The sequence below is a fragment of the Callorhinus ursinus genome, unplaced genomic scaffold, assembly GCF_003265705.2.
Source record: "Callorhinus ursinus isolate GAN/ISIS: 27379988/994484 unplaced genomic scaffold, GSC_fseal_2.0 scaffold36, whole genome shotgun sequence".
Taxonomy (NCBI): Eukaryota; Metazoa; Chordata; class Mammalia; order Carnivora; family Otariidae; genus Callorhinus; species Callorhinus ursinus.
The window spans coordinates 15,181,223-15,199,215 of NW_027397098.1; the positions used below are offsets into that span (position 1 = coordinate 15,181,223).

General features: G+C 52.9%; 1 protein-coding gene across 2 annotated transcripts in view; it reads left to right on the top strand.

Annotated features, from left to right (window-relative positions):
* ADARB2 (adenosine deaminase RNA specific B2 (inactive)) overlaps positions 1-17,993 on the top strand; it is a 412,902-nt gene that overhangs the window by 378,748 nt on the left and 16,161 nt on the right. For both annotated transcript variants that reach the window (XM_073879972.1, XM_073879973.1), the window contains 2 exons: positions 2,013-2,181; positions 15,512-15,693. In XM_073879972.1, the coding sequence (XP_073736073.1) occupies positions 2,013-2,181; positions 15,512-15,693 (351 nt within the window). The remainder of the gene's footprint in view (positions 1-2,012; positions 2,182-15,511; positions 15,694-17,993) is intronic.

Here is a 17,993-nt window from a genome sequence, read left to right on the forward strand (position 1 = left end):
CACCCTCATCACCACCATCATCATCATCACCATCACCACCACAATCGCCATCATCACCACCGTCACCATCATCACCATCATCACCGTCTTCACCACCATCACTATCACCATCATCACCACCATCATTATCACCACCATCACCATCATCACCATCACCACCATTATCACCATCACCCTCATCACCATCACCCTCATCACCATCATCACCAGGATCACCAGCATCACCAGCACCATCAACATCATCATCTTCATCATTATTGTCACCATCGTCCTCATGACCACCATCATCATCACCACCATTGTCATTGTCATCATCTGATTCCTGGTGCCATTCAAAGCTACAGAGATTTGCACTCTCACCATTACCATCATGGAGCACCTCTGGCTGTGCATACCCAGGTTCAGTCTCTCATCTTGGTTCTTCCTTCTATGGATGATTCACAAATCAGTCAAAATTGGATCTCATCAAGCACCTGGTTGGTGAGGATCAAAAAGCACCCTGAACCCTTTTACAAGTTTACTTTCTGCAAGGAGTACAGCAATCCTTCTCCCTAAGACATGGATGTTAGGGACTACGGAAATGTAGTTAAAGAACCTCAGTTCCTAGAAACAAAGAAAATATACTGTCAATTATTGTGAGTCTGTAAAAGAAGGTGCACATATAAATCCACATGTTATTATTTGATGCCTTCAGTAAGGATAAATGAGGCAGAAATCCTATTTCCACAACTTCAAAACTTAAATAGAAACTCTTTAAAGAAAGTAGCTTTAGTATCCATCTACGTCAGCATACGCATGTAAATTTTGGAATCACTATATTAAATATCATTTGTATGCAAAGCACTTAACCATTTCCATATTCCAATATAATCCAGACTTAATGTGCAGAACTCTTTTAAAGAAAGAAAGGATAAAGACAATCTTCCCTTTGTTCATGCTAGTTCTCCAAATAACTGTAGGGTGTGGGGTGCGTGCGCACGCACTGAGGGGGGCTCTGGGAAGGAAAGCAGGAGAATATGGGATGAAGGCATGAGGGGCCCAGAGGGACCAGTTCAAAGGCTGTGTCTCGTTAGCTCCTATAGACGCTGGTGGGAGCGGATGCCCTGATGACTGGGCATGTCTGACCTCATCCGTCCCCACGGCCCGGGAGGCGGGCACCATTATTAGCCCTAGTTTAGGGTGCAACAACCGTGTCACAGCAGTCGGGAGTGACCTTTCCGAGGTTATGGAGCCTGAAAACAATGTAGCCAGGATGAAAATCTCGACTGGGATCTACAGACCCAGCCCTCAGGCCAGACCCCACCCACGGCCCTTCCAGACGGTCCAGGAACTATCTTTAGGCGGCTGAGAGAGGTACAAAGAGCAATATCTCCCAGCGCGTGGAAGGCATGGGACTCACATCTCGGGGTCTGCGAATACGGGGTTTGGAGCGCAGCCACGCTCGCTCACGGGGCTGTCTGTGCAGCCGTGTGTTCTGGCAGCGGCGACAGAGGCCCCGTGACCACGGAGCCTTGGACACTGACTGCAGGGCCCTTCCTGGAGAAGTCAGGGGCCGGTCTAGAGGGGGCGCTCTGGAGCGCAGCCCTGCACCAGCCCCTGCCCTCTGCTGGGGCACTCATCTGGGGAAGCACAGATCACAGAATCCCTCGTCCTCCTGCCGGCTACCCACCGAGACCCTTCAAGGGGCGGCTTTTGAGGTTCCTTCTGAGATTCTCTTATGGCGTGGGGAGGACTTGCACCTGGCTGGCGGCACAGGCGGACATGTTTTTTGGGCAGCACTCCAGGGACTCTCACCCCTCAGATGTGGGGTGCTCCATCAGACCTCTTCCTGTTCCCTAAAGCCTGACGGGCCTTCTAGGAAACATGTCCGCCTGTGCCGCCAGATCACAGCTGTCCACACGCCGCCGGGGCCCCTGGAGATGTTTCTGGGCACCTGCCCTCCTCCCACACAGCTCCAGGTGAGGACTCACGTGTCTGCACCAGCAGGCTCACGGCCACCTCTTATCTCCTAGTGAACAGCAGGAAGCCCATCGTCAGGAAGCTCCGCGGGCACCTGCGCACAAAGATCGAGTCTGGGGAAGGGACCGTCCCCGTCCGGGGCCCCAGCACAGTACAGACGTGGGACGGCGTCCTGCTGGGTGAGCAGCTCGTCACCATGTCCTGCACGGACAAGATCGCCAGGTAACAGCCCCCTTGCTCGCCTCCGCCCAGGCAGCCTGGCGGGGCTGAGTGAGGGCGGGACAGGGAAGGCGTGTGGGGAGGGACAGGGTAGGCGTGTGGGGAGACTCGTCCTATAGTTCGCGGGCCACACTCTCCACTTCACCAGCTCCACTGAGCACAGGCTGGCTGCTCCTACAGGAGAGCTGGCCTCGGTCACGTCAGGATGTCTGGCACCACCAGCCTGGCCTGCTGGTCCATCAGGAGCCCACCACTCCTAAGCACCGCCCTGGGGGCCATCCCACTCCTTTGGGCAGCTCTCCAGGGACCCTCACCTCTCAGATGTGGGGTACCCCCGTCAGACCTCTTCCTGTTCCCTAAAGCCTGACGGGCCTTCTAGGAAACATGTCCGCCTGTGCCGCCAGCCGGGTGCAAGTCCTCCCCACGCCATAAGAGAATCTCTTCTTAGAAGGAACTTCAAAAGCCCCCCTTGAAGGGTCTCAGTGGGGAGCCGGCAGGAGGACGAGGGATTTGCAAAAAGGCATGCGGGTGCCCCTCAAAGGCACCTTCTCTTCAGGGACAGGCCCCCTTGCTCGTGACCCCACCACCACCCCGTTCCCCTGCTCCCCCAGATGCGCCAGCCCCACTGGGGAGCATTCCTGTCACTTAGGTCTGGAAACCGTCCAGGGCCCCTGGTGAGCAGGGGTTTGCCCCAACACAGCCGTACATGGCTCCAAACCCACCCTGAGGGCGACAATAATAATATGCTGGCCGTGGAAAGCCTTGTTGAGAGTGAGTCAGAACTTCTTCTGGACCCTCGAATACACGTATTAATCTGTAATCTGTAAACTAAAACCCCCACCCCACCCCTACTTCCAGCCACATTGCTGCCCCCAAGATCCTTGGTCTGGAGGGGCTTGGGGTTGGAACTCGCCAGAGATGAGGGGGCAGGAGGCGAGGTTACGGCGGGAGGGACGCTGAGGCTCAAGCGGGGAGTCAGAGTCTGTCCGGGGGATGGACCTGGAGGCCAGGCGGGGTGCGGAGGGCAGGGTGTCCCCACAGGGCCAGGTAAGGTGCACCCTCCCAGGCGTGGTTCCCCGGCACGTGGACTCCCATGAGGCGGGACTGTCTGCCCATTTACTGCGCAAACAGCACCTCCCCTGCCCCACAGGTGTTTGCTGCCCGGCCTCGCTCACTAGCGAGATGCAGGGTTCTCCCCGGGAGGCCGAGCGCAGGGCCGGCAGGGGCAGGAAGGGTGAGGCCAGGCAGAGTGAGGGGAGGCTTGGGGCCCCAGGCCACCGCAGGCCCCACACACGGGGTCCCTGCCTCCTCAGGCTTGTCGGGCTCAGGGGCAAACCGAGTGCTCCCGGGGACTCGGCAAACGGCTGCAGGAGCATTGGGGCTATTCACTTCCCTGGCTCTGGCTGCCCAGGCCAGCAGCGGCAACAGGCGGGCCTCATGACGGTAACTCAAAGCACTGATTTCTGCATCAAAGGGAAAGGCCTGGACTCGTGAAGCAGCTCATATTTCAGAAGAAGATGCATCCCTCCTTTTTAATATTCTCATCTATTCACAAAGCAGGAAAAAAAGGGGCAATTTTCACCTAAGGGAGATTCTCTTGATGCCCGAAGATCACACTGGGTTTCTAAATTAACTCTGAGTCCCTACAAAAATGAAGTGAATTCATGCTGTAGCACTGAGACTTCATTGTCTATGGGACCTTACATGTCAACAGACAGCAAATTAAACGAGATACGGACCCCACGCGACGCTCGTTGTGGGCAGGTGTGCGCCAAAGTCAGTCACAAAATCTGGAGGAACAAAAGCCCACCTTGCGTCTCTCCAGGTTTTTCAAATGGTATCCTGGTTGAGAACGATTCTAGACAGGCTTTGAGGAAGACGGGGCATGTGTGGGGACCGCCCTGGCCGGGCCGGAAGGACACCTCTCTCTCCCTGAACTGACCGGGGAGGTAAAGGACTCCAGCCGCACGGGCAGCCTCTCTCCGTGCGCCGAGCGCTGGTCCCATGTCCAGTGGCGGGGCCCCCGAGGGCCACGCAGGGCCACCCTCATTCACTCCTCCTGCCCCCGCCCCCGTCTCCTCTCTGAGCACGGAGATGTGGGAGTTACGTCCTCCTTCCAGGAGCCGGGAGGTGCTGGAGGACCGCCTCGGCTCCCCAGTCCCTGCAAGGCTGCTGGAGCCAGCTCAGCCACGAGAGCCCACTGTCGTCAGGCAATTCTGAGAGCAGACTGCTAAACGCAGTTGTTATTAAGAGTCAAATAACATACACTAAATAAGTTATATTAAAAATAAAGGCAAGAAAGACTCAAAGCCCACCACTCCCTGACTATTGTACTATTATGTTTGGTCTTGTGTCATATGCGAGAGGATGCACAAGATGCTGAGCGACTGCAGGCCCGGCCCCAAATCTGCGCTCAGGGCCTTCACGCCAGCCACGCGAAACTGGCCGCAGGGATGCTGTTTACAGCACGGAAATCGGCCGATGCTACAAATCCATGCCTTCGTACTGGCACACGTCAGAGTCCCACGGGTCAAGTCCCCAAGACTAGAAGTAACGTGTGTGTCGTCTCACTCGGGACGAAGTGAGCCCACGAGGGCAGGAGCCCAACAGGCGTGTGTGTGGAGGCGGGAGGCGTGCAGACAGGGCCGCCCCCCAAGCTGCCCCTCGTGGCGGTGTCCCACCCTCTCCCCGTCCCACCACGACAGGGACAGCCGCCTCGCATCCGCCCCGCCGCGCCCCTCGCCTTCCTCTGAGCCTCCAGCCTCACCTCCCTCCTGTTCCCGCATCTGCCCAAAACCGACCACGCAGTCATCACACGGCTGGTCCTCCTCACCTTACAAGGGAAACCCCTGCACCCAGCATCCCTCCACTGGTGCTTACATGCTTCCTTTCTAACCCAGATTCCCCGGGGTAACTATGTGCGCTCACCCCCCGCCACCGCCGAGGGCGTCTGGCTTCCGCCCGCCCCGCTTGGGCAAGCTCATCCCCACGGAGGCCGACACGTCACCGGTGGGTCCCGTGGGGCTGCCCACTCTTCCTGCTCACCCTGTCTGCCCCCCCCACCTGGGGCACCGCATCACAGGGGTGCTCGCAGGACAAACAGGCAGAGAGGTGGGCAGGTGGACGGAGGCACCCCGGCATCTGTGCGGGGACGTTTGTGAAGCAGACGGGGAGCAGGTAACGGGTGCCGGCAGGGGCTGCTGAGGACAGTTGTTAGTGAATAACCAGAAACTCACAGCAGTCACTGCGGGGAAAAGGCAGGGAAGACACGGGGCCGTCCTGGACTCACCGACCATCCCCCTGATGAGATGCCACATGCTCAGCTTCTGTGCCCCCCACACGGCACACACAGGTGCATCCCATCAGCGAGCAGGAAATGCTGAGCGAACGGAACCTGCTCTGCGGCCATGGCGTCACACGTGAGGGGCACAGCACAGGGGCCCCAGTGGGACCCAGAAACTGAAGGCCTGCCTCCTTCCAACAACCCGCAGAGACGGCTTGGCAGACCCAGGGATGCAGCCTCTGCCAGGCCCTCACTCTGCCCTCGGCTGCCAAAGCTAAGGCCTATCTGTGCTGCCTGTAAACCGTAGGGACGCGTCCGAGCCAACTCTCACTACGGACTCTCTTCCCGAGGGACCACCCAAGGGTCTTACCCCAGATACTGCTAGGACCCACAAACCACGTCCACGTGAACTTTCTCTATGAACAGATGCAATTTTATTTGAGCAGCTGACCTCACCACCTAGCGCATGTGACTTTTATGTATTTAGATGAAAATAAATGAATAAACTTGTATCTTTAATTAAGGTAGAGGAAGCGCATCCATGAGACATATTTGTACTTCTCTTTGCAAATCCCCCTCGATATCCGTGAATAATGAAGGGGAGCAGGCTCTATCCAAAGATCTGAACGATCAACACAGCTCTATTATTTCCCTCCCAGAGATCAAAAGCAATACACAGGTGTCACTGTTTGGATCAAGGACACCCACGTAATATAAATTAGAGCCCCACAGATGTTCTGAGTACGATTCCATGAATAACAATTGGTATCATTTTACGTCAGTGGTGAGATGGTGTAAAGACAGGTTTCCAGCAAAACATGTTACAGAAAGCTTGAAATTTTTACAGTGGTTTAAAATGAGCCGTAAAACATCATGAACAACCTTCCTGGATTCCAGCCATTGGATAATTCCTCACATTTCCTTCGTATCCTTCCAGTTCCTCTTCCCAGCCCTCCGGCCTCAGCGTCTGGCGTCCCCCGCGGCCCCCAGGCAGCAGTGGGCCCGTCTGTGGGGAGCAGGGAGCGAGGCGACAGACTGCGGCAGTCAGGGATGCCCACTGAAGACAAGCGCCTCACTACAAAGAAGGTCAAGCCCTTCAACGGCCGGTGGTACAGTGTCTTGCAGGACAGCGTCTGTCTCTCTGGGAACCGTGAGAGGAATGCAGTGCTCTCGTCACAAGCGAAGCTCAGCCCTCATGCAGAGGTGGGAGATCCTCGAGCACTCTGCTCTCTTGCCACAGGCCACTCTCCTCCCCCATGAGGAGGATTCAGGGCTGTCACCCAGCCTGGTCCCCCACCCACCTGAAACACCATCTCGGCGGCCCCCTCTGGGATCCGAGGCTTTGTGACAGGTGGACGTGCTCAGCGTGTGAGGGCGGGACCCTGCCACGCATCACCTTGAGATGGCCCACCTGTCTCTGCACAAATTATGGGCACGCCCTGGGCCCTCTCCAAGATTCCGGAACACACTGCCGGGCTTGGCAGACGCCCACTGACGTGACACTCACATAACCACTCTGAGACATGAAGGGGCATTCAGCGGGCACCCAGAAGCAACGGACCTAAGTCCAGCCATGTGACAGGACAACAGACTTGGGAGCACGGGAGGCTCTCCACCAGCACCTGTCGGTGGCCCTGCTCTGCAGAGAAGAGAACGGGAGAGGGAGGCCTGGCCAGCAGGTGCCTGTACCCGACAGGAGGACTGTGAGGCCCCTCCGCCCACAGTCAGGAGGGTAACTGCAGGGTGGCACCGGGCACACTTGGAGAGTGAGCAGAAACCGCACAGGCTGGGTGGCTGGCTAGGCCAGACCCAGGACACAGAGAGCATGGACAGAGGCCCCAGCTACAGAGGCAGACCTGGTTTCCTAAGTAAGTCAAGGGGACTGTCCAAGGTGAACCGGCAGCTTGGCGACATCACTGTCATTAAACTCCTGTCAAAGATGTGGGACCTGCGGCTTGAGAAGCCTATGCTCTGGGAGGCACGCTGCCCGACTTAGCCCAGCTATCCAAGTCAGCATCCTTGAAGGCTTCGTTCAGAACGCGGGTGGCTCCCTCCACTGCCTGACCAAGGTCACGCACGGCTCCGTTTGGAAGCAGCGCCTGGGGCGTCCTGGGCAGCGGGAGGTCAGAGGTGCCCAAAGCCGGGAAGCCAAACAGAGCATCCTGCATCACAGCGAACTCTTTGCTGCCTGTGGATGGGGAAAGACATCCCAGAGCCTCGGAGTGGGGACACACGGGCTAAATTTTTTCTCCCTAAAAATAATTTTGACATTAAACTTAGCACAAAACAAAATCTGGTCTCTTTTGTTAGGAACAGAGTCCTCAGTCACCAGGAAAATTCTTGGATCATCAAAGTCTTTTGAAAAAGTGAAGTCATTTCTCTGTAGATTCTGCAGAAATCTGTCTTGAAGATAAAAGCCAGTCCTGGTGGCCCAGTCGGGGAGAGTCAGTCCCTTGTGGGTGAACTGGTCTCGCACCAAAAACCAAACCAAACCGCGAGGTTCCCCACGGTGGGCAACCCGGGATGCCCCAGTGCTGTGGGTCTGCTGCCTCCAGACGCAGGCGGCAATTGAGCAAGAATCAAGAGACCACCCAGTCCCGCCCCTCCCGCCGAAGAAGAGCTCAGAGAGCCCAGTCGTGAGGATGGGGGCTCCCCCATTACTGCAGGATACGAGATATGGGGAAAAGGTGGAAAGCAGAAAAGAAACAACTAGCGATACCCCAGCAGTGACAGACAACAGCGGCCGGCCACCGTCTGCTCCTCCAGTACTCAGACCTCACTGGGCGGCGGCGTGCTTGCAATCCCTACGGCACGCGGTGCGCAGAGCCTTCAGGGCCCGTGGAGCTCAGGTCTTAGAGCGATCCATCGGCACAGTCCCCTGCTGCTGGGCATCCAGGATGTTCCCACCTGAGAGCTACTGAGAATGATGGACCCCATGATGTCCTCACACAAAAGCTCTGTACCCGGATGTGCTCTCCTACGTGGGCCACAGAGCCTACTCATGGTAGAGAGTAAATGAGACAGGGTGGGATCTCCCGATGGGCCACACCATATGCACCGGGCCCCCAAAACGGTATGTCCATGTCCTCACAGCCAGAACCTGCAAAAGTGCGCTTACGTGTGGGCACTCAGCTAAGCACGAAGGAGGATTCCAGTTGGCTCCGAATGCAGCCACGTGTACCCTTGTAAGGGGGGGGGGGGCAACAAGGAGGTGATGTGTCTACACAAGGAACACCAGGGAAGGCCGGCCAGCAGCCACCTGAAGATCAGAGAGAGGCCTGGTCCAGCTTCCCCAGAGCCTCCGGACAAAGCACAGTCCTGCCCACACCTTGACCTCAAACTCTGGTCTCCGGGACCTTGAGAAAATTCGTGACTATTATTTCAAGCCCCCGGTTTGTGGTGTGTGCCGCCGTGGCCCCAGGAGACCAGTACAACCAGGTAAGAGGTGGTGCTCCCTTAGCCCAACTTGTGTGGTCTTTGGAAAATTACAGAACCAGATAAAGTCATAGTAAAATCAATCCCCACAACGCAACCACCAATATCCCCCTGGTGAAGACTGAGCGTCAGGACAGAGACGGAGACATTTCATGGCGTCCGTGACAGTCAACCTTCAGCACCACAAACTGAGTGCACCAAAGAGCACTCCGATTTCTCTTCAGAAAGATGAAACAGAGCAGATGCACCACTGCGTGAGACAAGGAGAGGCTGGCCGCTAACAGCACTGTCCCGGCCCACTTTCCTGAATGCGGGGTCTGCTTTTCCCCCTGTGGGACGCCCGTCCCCACGCTCTCCCACGGGTGAACGCAGTCTCCTGGAAGGAGGGGAAACCAAAGCAGTGCTCTCTGCCTTTGCTTCTAAGAATCAAATTTGAGGGGCACATAAAAATCTAAATCTTCTGGAACTAATGTTCCTTTAGATATGGTTTCTAATTTTAAGTACCTGAGCTTGATTATTGATCGCAATGTGTCTTTAAATGAACAGATTAAAACTTTCTCCATAAAAATGAACTGTAAAAAATTATAGCTCTTCTCCGGAGAGTAAGGCACTGTCTGACTTCTAAACTTGGAAGTCTGGTGGGCCCCACAGGAGATGATACCTTGGTCCACGGAAAGCAAAGGAATCGGTGAAGTGGCCACGTGAGGCAAGGCCACAGACATCTCATGAACGGTACGGTGTCGGCCGAACATGTTGGGGGTCCGATGACGGGACCAAGGGGAAGGAGACCGTGTCTGGGGACTTGAGAAGAGATGGTCTGGAGTGCAGGTCTGGGCAGAAAGAGCCCGTGGGGCACACACAGCGGCCGGAGCTTTACCTTACGGTTTCCATCTTCACCAAAGGAATGAAAGGCATTCCCTAGAGTAACTTTGTGTGATGTTTGTCCCCCAGGAACCAAGAGGCCAAATGCAGCCCCTCTTGGGAGAGCCATGGGGCCGAGAGCTCTGAGAGTCAGCCAGAGCCCGGAGCTGGCAATGGGGGGACTTCCACTGGAAACCCCACGCACCCTAGAAATGGCAGCCCCCACGTGCAGGATACAGACCGTTACACTGTAACAGTCTGTCAGGGGCAGATGCAACCAGAAACGTCGGGCCAAGAGAGGGCACTTCCCAGGTAGGCTTCGGAGAACAGAGATGAGACAGTGTGTTAAGTGGAAGTAATTTCTTTCAGCTGAAAATAACCAGAAGTAGCAGGACATCGTCCTGACCCCAACCCAACTGCCAGGGCACCTGTGCCCCCAGCTTCTACAGTCACTGCCGACGTCCAGCGGACTCTGATCGCCATGACATACACGGACGTCCCGAGGAGTTACCCGTAGCCAAAGGTCACCTCAGAGAAGGCAGTGGACTCCACGAGTCGTCCACTGTATGTAACAACTGTCCCAAAATGTAGGGGCCTGAAACAAACCACGTGTTCTGCGTGCACACCTTCTGTGTGTGCGGGCTTGATCAGGAGTCTCATTTAAGCTCCGCACGGCGCCCGCTCAGGCAGCCCCTGGGGCCCGGGGCCACTTTCTGGACGGCACGCTCACACGGCTGGCCAGTTGGGTGTCGACTGTCAGCTAGGAGCTCAGCCAAGCCGTGCGCTGAGACCAGGTTTCCCTTCATGGACTGATTGGCTGGGATCCCAAACGAGGTGGCAGCATGAGCGAGGGCAGAGGGACAGCACACGTGGTTTCCACGGCAGTGGTGAGCACCCCACCTCGACTGCCCCACGGCCTCTGAGGCGAGTGAGCAGAGGGGGCCAGCAGGAGAGCAGTCGGGGGAGTGAGCGGTGCGGACGAAGAAGGTGACCGCGCCCCCCGTGGTCAGGCAGGCTGCGGGCGGTCGTATCCACACTCTTCTGCAAACAGACCGTAATTTATTCAACCAAAACCTAGTAAGAGGCCATTAGATGATTTCAGGCTTTTCATTTTGTTTTGCTCACTTTGTAACAGCAAACAATCCTCTAGTGACTCTGCTTGTACATATATCCTGCCATTTGACTGAGAGTCTATCTTTCAGATCTCACTCAGTAAAATTACTGAGTAAAAGGGTTAATGGTCTGGTCCTTCTCTTTTGTTTGGAGGGGCCCCATCAGCAGACTGGAAATGGGATGGGCCATTTGTGTGGGAATGTCTCTGACTTGGCATGATTACCCATCTTGGTCAAAAGGTGGGAGAAGAAGGTTTGAGACTTGGGATAGGCTATACAGGGGGAGGTGTCAACCCCCAGGAGATAAAATCCTCTCCTGCAGACCTTTGAAATGACTGCAGAAGCAGATACTACTATTATGGCCACACACTCAGCACGGAGACCCACCGTTCTAAGTTTAGCAGCATGAGAATCACCTGGAAGGCTTGTTGAAACGCCCTCTGCCAGCCCTGAGTTTCTGACTCAGTAGGTCTGAGGTGGGGCCCAGACTGTGCATCTCTATCAAGTCCCAGGTGATGCAGATACAGCTGGTCCGGGCACCACACTTTGAGGACACTGCTGTAGACTGTTGTCCAGGGTAGCAGCAAAGTGGTCAAAGGGAATGCAGCTAACTGGTGTCAGGATTGGGATTTGACTTGAGTTTCTGACTCCAAAATCTGTGCCGACTGCCTTACGGCAGAAGGTTCTCACCCTGGCTCACATCGAATCACTTGCGGCATTGGAAAGGTGGATACCAGGCTGCACCCTGGACCCATGACATCAGAGTCTGGGGGGACCTGGCACCAAAAGATTCTCAGAGCCCCCCACATGACCCCAGTGTGCACCAAAGCTGGAAACCACTCCTAGGCTGCAACGCTGGAGTCATTCCGGCAGGATGGGGAACACTGGTTCTCTATCATGCTTCCTGCCCCCCAGTTTGGACTTCACAGATGGAGCAGTCTGGGGATTTATCCCAGTTGGGTATGGCTATACTTTCAGATAATGGGCAAATTTTCCTACAGATGAAGAAAAAAGTGAAGTAAGTATGTATCCCCACCCACTTTATGGAGATGTAACTGACATAGAGTATTATGTAAGTTTGTGTAGAAAGTGTTGCTGATACATTTACATATTGCAACATGATTACCACCGAAGCTTTAGCTAACACCACCAGCAGGTCACATAGTTACCATTTCTTTTTCGTGGTGAGAACCTTCAAGATCTACTCCTAGCAATTTCCAAGTATATAATACAGTATTATTAAATATAGTCTCCATGCTATAATTTGATACCCAAACTAATCTTTCTTATAATTGAAAATTCGTATGCTTTAGCCAACATCTCCCTAGTTCCCCCACGCCCTTCAGCCCCTGGTAACCACCACTCTACTCTGTTTCTATGAGTTCAGCTTTTCTATATTTCACTTAGAAGTGAGATCATACAGTATTTGTCTCTGTCTGACTTATTTCACTTAGGATAATACCTTCAAGATTCATCCAAGTTATCACCTGGAATCAGGTCTTACATTCAAGTCTTTAATCCATTTCAAGTTTATTTTTGTGTATGGTGTGAGAAAGAGGTCCAGTTTCATTCTTCTGCATGTGGCTGTCCAGTTTTCCCAACACCATTTGTTGAAGAGACTATCCTTACCCCACTGTATATTCTTAGATCCGTTGTTGTACATTAATTGACCATATAAGCACGGGTTTGTTTCTGGGCTCTAGTCTGTTCCATTGATCTAGTGTCTGTTTCTATGCCAAGTAAGTATATATTTTGATGGCACTTGAAGACTGTACCATAGACTTCACTGTAATTTAGGAGAGTTACATCACCCTGAAGGGCCACATCAAGGTGGCAAAAACAATAGACAAGAATCCCAACTGTCCAAAACATAATGGAAATCGCTGTCCCTGTCTTATGTGCCAGGGGCACACTGGTAGTGGCCATCTGAGGTAGGGCTCACCCCGTGACTATTTCTGCTCATCCTGAGAGGCCAAGATTCAAACTGAGCAAGGAGATTGCCTCTCTTGGTTAAAGAAAGGCAGCTTTTCTCCAAGATCTCTCCTCTACGTATCTTTGGTATTTCTGTGATTGACAAACAGACAGAAATATATTTATTAAGGGATTATCTATATTGAAAACCAGACATGGGATTTTTTTTTCCCTCTGTCAACATTGCAGAAATATCAGCTGTTTGAACAAAAGGAGAGAGGTATTTTCATTCAATCCAGAACACTGAAAATTCCCCAGTTTATATTCAGGAAGACATTTGGTTTTATTGATCATGTTAGCTGAATAAGTTTAAACTCCTATAGCCAGACAAGGAGAAGGTTGATTTTCTCTTTATTATAAAGGTTATTAAGAGGAAGCCAGATATAGAAGTTATTTGTTTTTAGACAATCCCACAGAATCAGAACCACTCAAATACATTCCAGAAGTTTTGTTCAAAGCCAACACCTGAATGGCCTAAAGAACAGTGCTGTCTCTTCTAGGAATACTAATTTTATTGTTCAAGACTTGGCATACTTCGGGCGAGTGCTTTGTTATCGATGGCGGAAATGTCCATTTCTCTGCTTTTAAGTCACACTTCACTAATGGTCAGAGATAGAACAGATGCACCGGGGCTGCCTGCATCGCAGAGCCCTTGGCCACTGATGGTAACTTAGCATCGTCCCTGCAGACTGACTGTGTCAGTGACTTTCGCTGCAAGAGCACCTGTGTTCATCCACACATGCAAACACAAGGAAGCCCGCACGTGTGCCAGGAATCAAGTGTGCACTTAACAACCAATACCAAACACTTTCATAGCGAAAGAGACTTACCGCTAACTTGCTCTTTCTCTTTTTCTTGGTGTAATTTCCCAGTTTCTTCAAATCCAACAAGGAGGTATCCAAAATACTAGAGGAAGTGACTTTGTGGGGTTTTTCTTCACTTTTTAGTGCTGCCTGGAAATACTGGTCTCATATTTAAGGGAAGGAACCCAATCCCTCAATCACCACTCAAAAACATCGGCGTTCCTTCCACAAAAAGCTCACATACCAAAAAAGTCCTCTCCGCGATTTTGTTGAAATTCTGTACTTCATCATCGAGAAGTGAGGGACAGGCAGCCTCCTGAGCGCCTCAGTTGGCCTGTCAGCTGATACCGTCGGGTACGAGTGAAAGTCTGGGTGGGGCGTATCACCAAGTGACGGGTCCCTACAACCAGTGAGAAGTTCTTGTGTTGCTTTCAGCAAGTCCACTCCTTCAAAACTTTTTGACATTTACTTTGGTAAAATCAAATATATATATACATATAAATCTCCAAAGGACAGCAGTTTCAGCCCTTTCTGAAAGAAATGATGTGACTTACAGAAATGACCGTAATTATTTTTTAAGTGAAGTTATGCAAATCTGATAGACTAAAGTAAATGTTTCATAAAACCAATGACTGTTTAAATTGTAGGACTAAATTGTTTGTATATAAATATTACCTTTTATATTCCATTTGAGTTTTATGTAGATGAACACATTACTTTAATGACCTGCGTTTGTGGAGAGAGTGGAGACTCGCTCTCTCGATTCTCGCCCGCCAGATGGTTGCCTTTTCTTGCATGAGATTAAAACATGTCTCCCATTCACTGCAATGCTTCTGAGGCAAATTAATATCACCAGCTAAATTGCTTGTGTTTTCGGAATAAAATTTAAAGAGAACTTTTTAAAGCAATTGGTGTTGCAGGTTCCCAGAGCAGATTGCTCTCCAGGTAGGGCATGCTGGTTTTAAACATTCAGTAATTAATGGAAAGGATTCTGTGTTAATTGACTGCTTCAGGAAAGGGAAATATGATTCCTTATTAATCATGAAAAGAAATGTACGGCATGGAAGCACCACAATGATTGCCCTAACAGTGGAGAAACGTTAATTAATGAAAAGAACAATGATGTAGGAAATTAGCTGCATAATGTTCGCTGCTGATGGAGGCTGGGTTTTTAAACACGTTATTTACAGTGGGGGGAAACCACGAAATGTTGCCTCAAACAGATGCATGTAACCTTGTACCACCCAAGTTTAGGGGGAAAAACAATCTTAAAATGCTGCTGTCATCTTTGCTTGCAGAAGCAAAAACACTTGCCCAGGGCTCTATTTCTTTCAGAGAAGGACGGCCTTGTCCTTCATGTCGGATCTGGGTTTCTAAAATCAAAATCTTCCTCGGAGCAAAACAGGGTCACTTATTAATGTCATTTAATGACACAGCAGGTCATTCTGACTGCTGAGGACAAAAGAAGAAGAAAGTATTCTTCCCCAAAGTGAAATAAACTCCATCTCTGATATTTCCCAGCTAACATAAAGGAAAATTCAGATTCGCTTTGGGGACAGAGTGCCTTTTTTTTTTTTTTTTAATTTCAAGTCCCTGCGAGAATATATAGCTTCCACTCCATCTAAAAAGTCATCTTCCAGAAAAGGAAATGCAGGGCCCCCCATCAGCAGCGTGCACGGCAGTTAGGGGCTCAGAACCGGAGCTGCCCGAGCTGGTGGCCTCTCTGCTGGGTCGGGCGGCACAGGCATGGGGCAGGAAGACAGGCACGGGGGCTGCGCACAGCCCGCCCCCAGGTGGGTGGGGAGGGAGGCCGCTCGGGGGGGCCCACCCACACAGGTGAGCCCCGCACTGACCCCCTCTCCTTGCAGGTGGAACGTGCTGGGACTGCAGGGTGCGCTGCTCTGCCACTTCATTGAGCCTGTGTACCTGCACAGCATCATCGTGGGCAGTCTGCACCACACCGGCCACCTCTCCCGGGTCATGAGCCTCCGGACCGAGGACATCGGCCAGCTGCCAGCCTCGTACCGACACAACCAGCCCCTCCTCAGCGGTAAGAAAACTCCGTCCCCATAGACACGCGACCAGTGCCCTCCCATCGGCCGCCCCATGCGTCCTAACTCCGGCAGATCTTACCCATGTTGGCCGCTGGCTTAAATATTTACGATTTAGCGAGCAAAATTACAATAACACAAAACTTTAAAAGAGAGGAAGGTTACCGTGCATCCTGAATGTAGGAATGGGCAGCATTCTGAGGTGGACGCTGAATAGGACACAGCACACAACCGAGTCACACTGAGCTGACTGAGGGAATCATCACAGGCGGGCCCAAAAGGACGACATACCCGTCCCGCTCTGCTCTGCGGGCAGCGCCTCTGACGGAAGGCAGCTGGGTCGGAAGCAGTAACACGGAGGGTGGACAGTGCCGGCCCACAGGCTGCCCTGAGTGCTTGCAGGACACTCGGGATCTCTGTGCCCCCTCGCACAAGGCATTCAGAAGCACATCTCAGAGGCAACAAGGCAATCCAGCAAGCACTGAGCATCTACCCTACTTCCCACGCCGCCTGTGTCCGTAGCACCAGACCTCCGGAGCCTCAGTGTCCCCATGGCAAAATGGGGACGGCCAAGCCCTAGGCTGCCCGGCACACAGCCGGTTGTAAGGATCAAGAGTCACATGGCCATGAAGCACTCTGGAATCCATCACATTCTGTATACTGGGAAGGATCGAGTCCTGATCTGGGCATTTTGGAGGGGGATGCCCCTGGTGACCACTGGTCTCCACATCACAGACCCTTTCCTGGTTCCTGAGAATGAGCTTCACCAGAGGCCCGGAGGAAACAGCGCGTGCAGAGGGGGACTCCCATGCTTAGGCAGGACAGCATCCTGAAGGGACTGCCGGAGGCCACCCCGCAACCCCAGGCAGATGTCTTCAGGAAGCGGGAATAGCTCTCCTGGGAAGGAGCAGGGCTGGCTGGCTTCAGTCTTGGGCCATATCACCTGAGAGAGAAATAGGAAAATAAAGGAGGTGTTCAGTGTTGTGGCTCAGACTCGGGCCTAAGATTTATTCCCAGGATTCTCAAATTGTTCTAAATTATAAAATCAGGGTGATAATAGTGCCCCATGGGGGTGGGAGTGAGAACAACGGAGCAAGTGTTGAGGAAGACACCTCCACATCTATTCCCTTTGTCTCTGAGACTCACCGACTCTCTGCTGCTCTGGGAACAACCTGTGGGCTTGGGGACGGCGCAGGACCCTCCCCAGCTGGGCTGGCTGACCACCCAGGTCCCCACTTTATTACACCGCAGGCCTTCCTTTATATGTGAGAGCCTGTGCCCAAGATCCTAGACCCCGTGCCGACACCTCTCTGCTGCCATGGGAGTATGCATGGCCCTCAGGCAGCAGGTCCGAGATCAACTGTGTCAGCCTGTGTCACCCGTCCTCACATCCCTGGGACCATGTTAGAGTCCAGGGGCTTCGTGTGTCCAGTGAGGGGACTTAGGGTCAAAGTCAGCGCACCTCAGTGAGGCCATTGGAGACAAGGTCACAGATTCTGTCCAGAAACACCAAACAGCACCATCTTTTAGAATTTCACTTGCGCTACCGTCCCCAGGCCTGCTCGGTAGTGGAAGGGGTCAGTTCTTCGCCAACGTCCCAGGGGCTAAGAAAACAACATCAGCAAGGCAGGATTTCCTCACCACCATCCTTGCTCAAAAGGCTGCCTTTGGATGCAGCCCACCGCCGGGCCCAGCGTTGCAGGGTCCCTGGCCCCGAACCACAACCGACCCTGGACGATGGTGGGCCTGCAGGTGGTCATGCTGGGCGGCGAGCACCCAAGGGGCCTGGTCTGCATGGCGCAGGGAGGACACAGCACCCGACCTCTTGCTGAGAGTGACTATGTCAGCTACGGAAGGGAAGGTCCTTCTCAGCGTCACGAAGATGGCGTCCCACCAACCAACAATCTCCATGTTACAGATGTGGGAACAGACTCCTCGAAACTATGGACGTGGGGCAAGGATTTGAACTCAGCTCGATGACACAGCTAAGCCCTTTCAACACCCCACACTGCATCCCATGGCCTGTAGCACCATTTAACAGATGTCCATATTTTTAATCCCATAAAGATTAATAATGCAAAACAAGACTAGCCGAAGAGGTGATAGAATCTAACTCATGATGGATGGTGTAGGAGAGGCAAACCGACCCAGTGGGGCCAGCCGGGGACACTCACTGCCAGCTCACCAAGGGCACAGGAGAGGCGCAAACATTTGCCTCAAATTCAGTCTATAAAATTACATTTATTTATTAAACAGTTGGTAATTTTAGGAATTCTGATAAAATATCACTTTGGCTCAA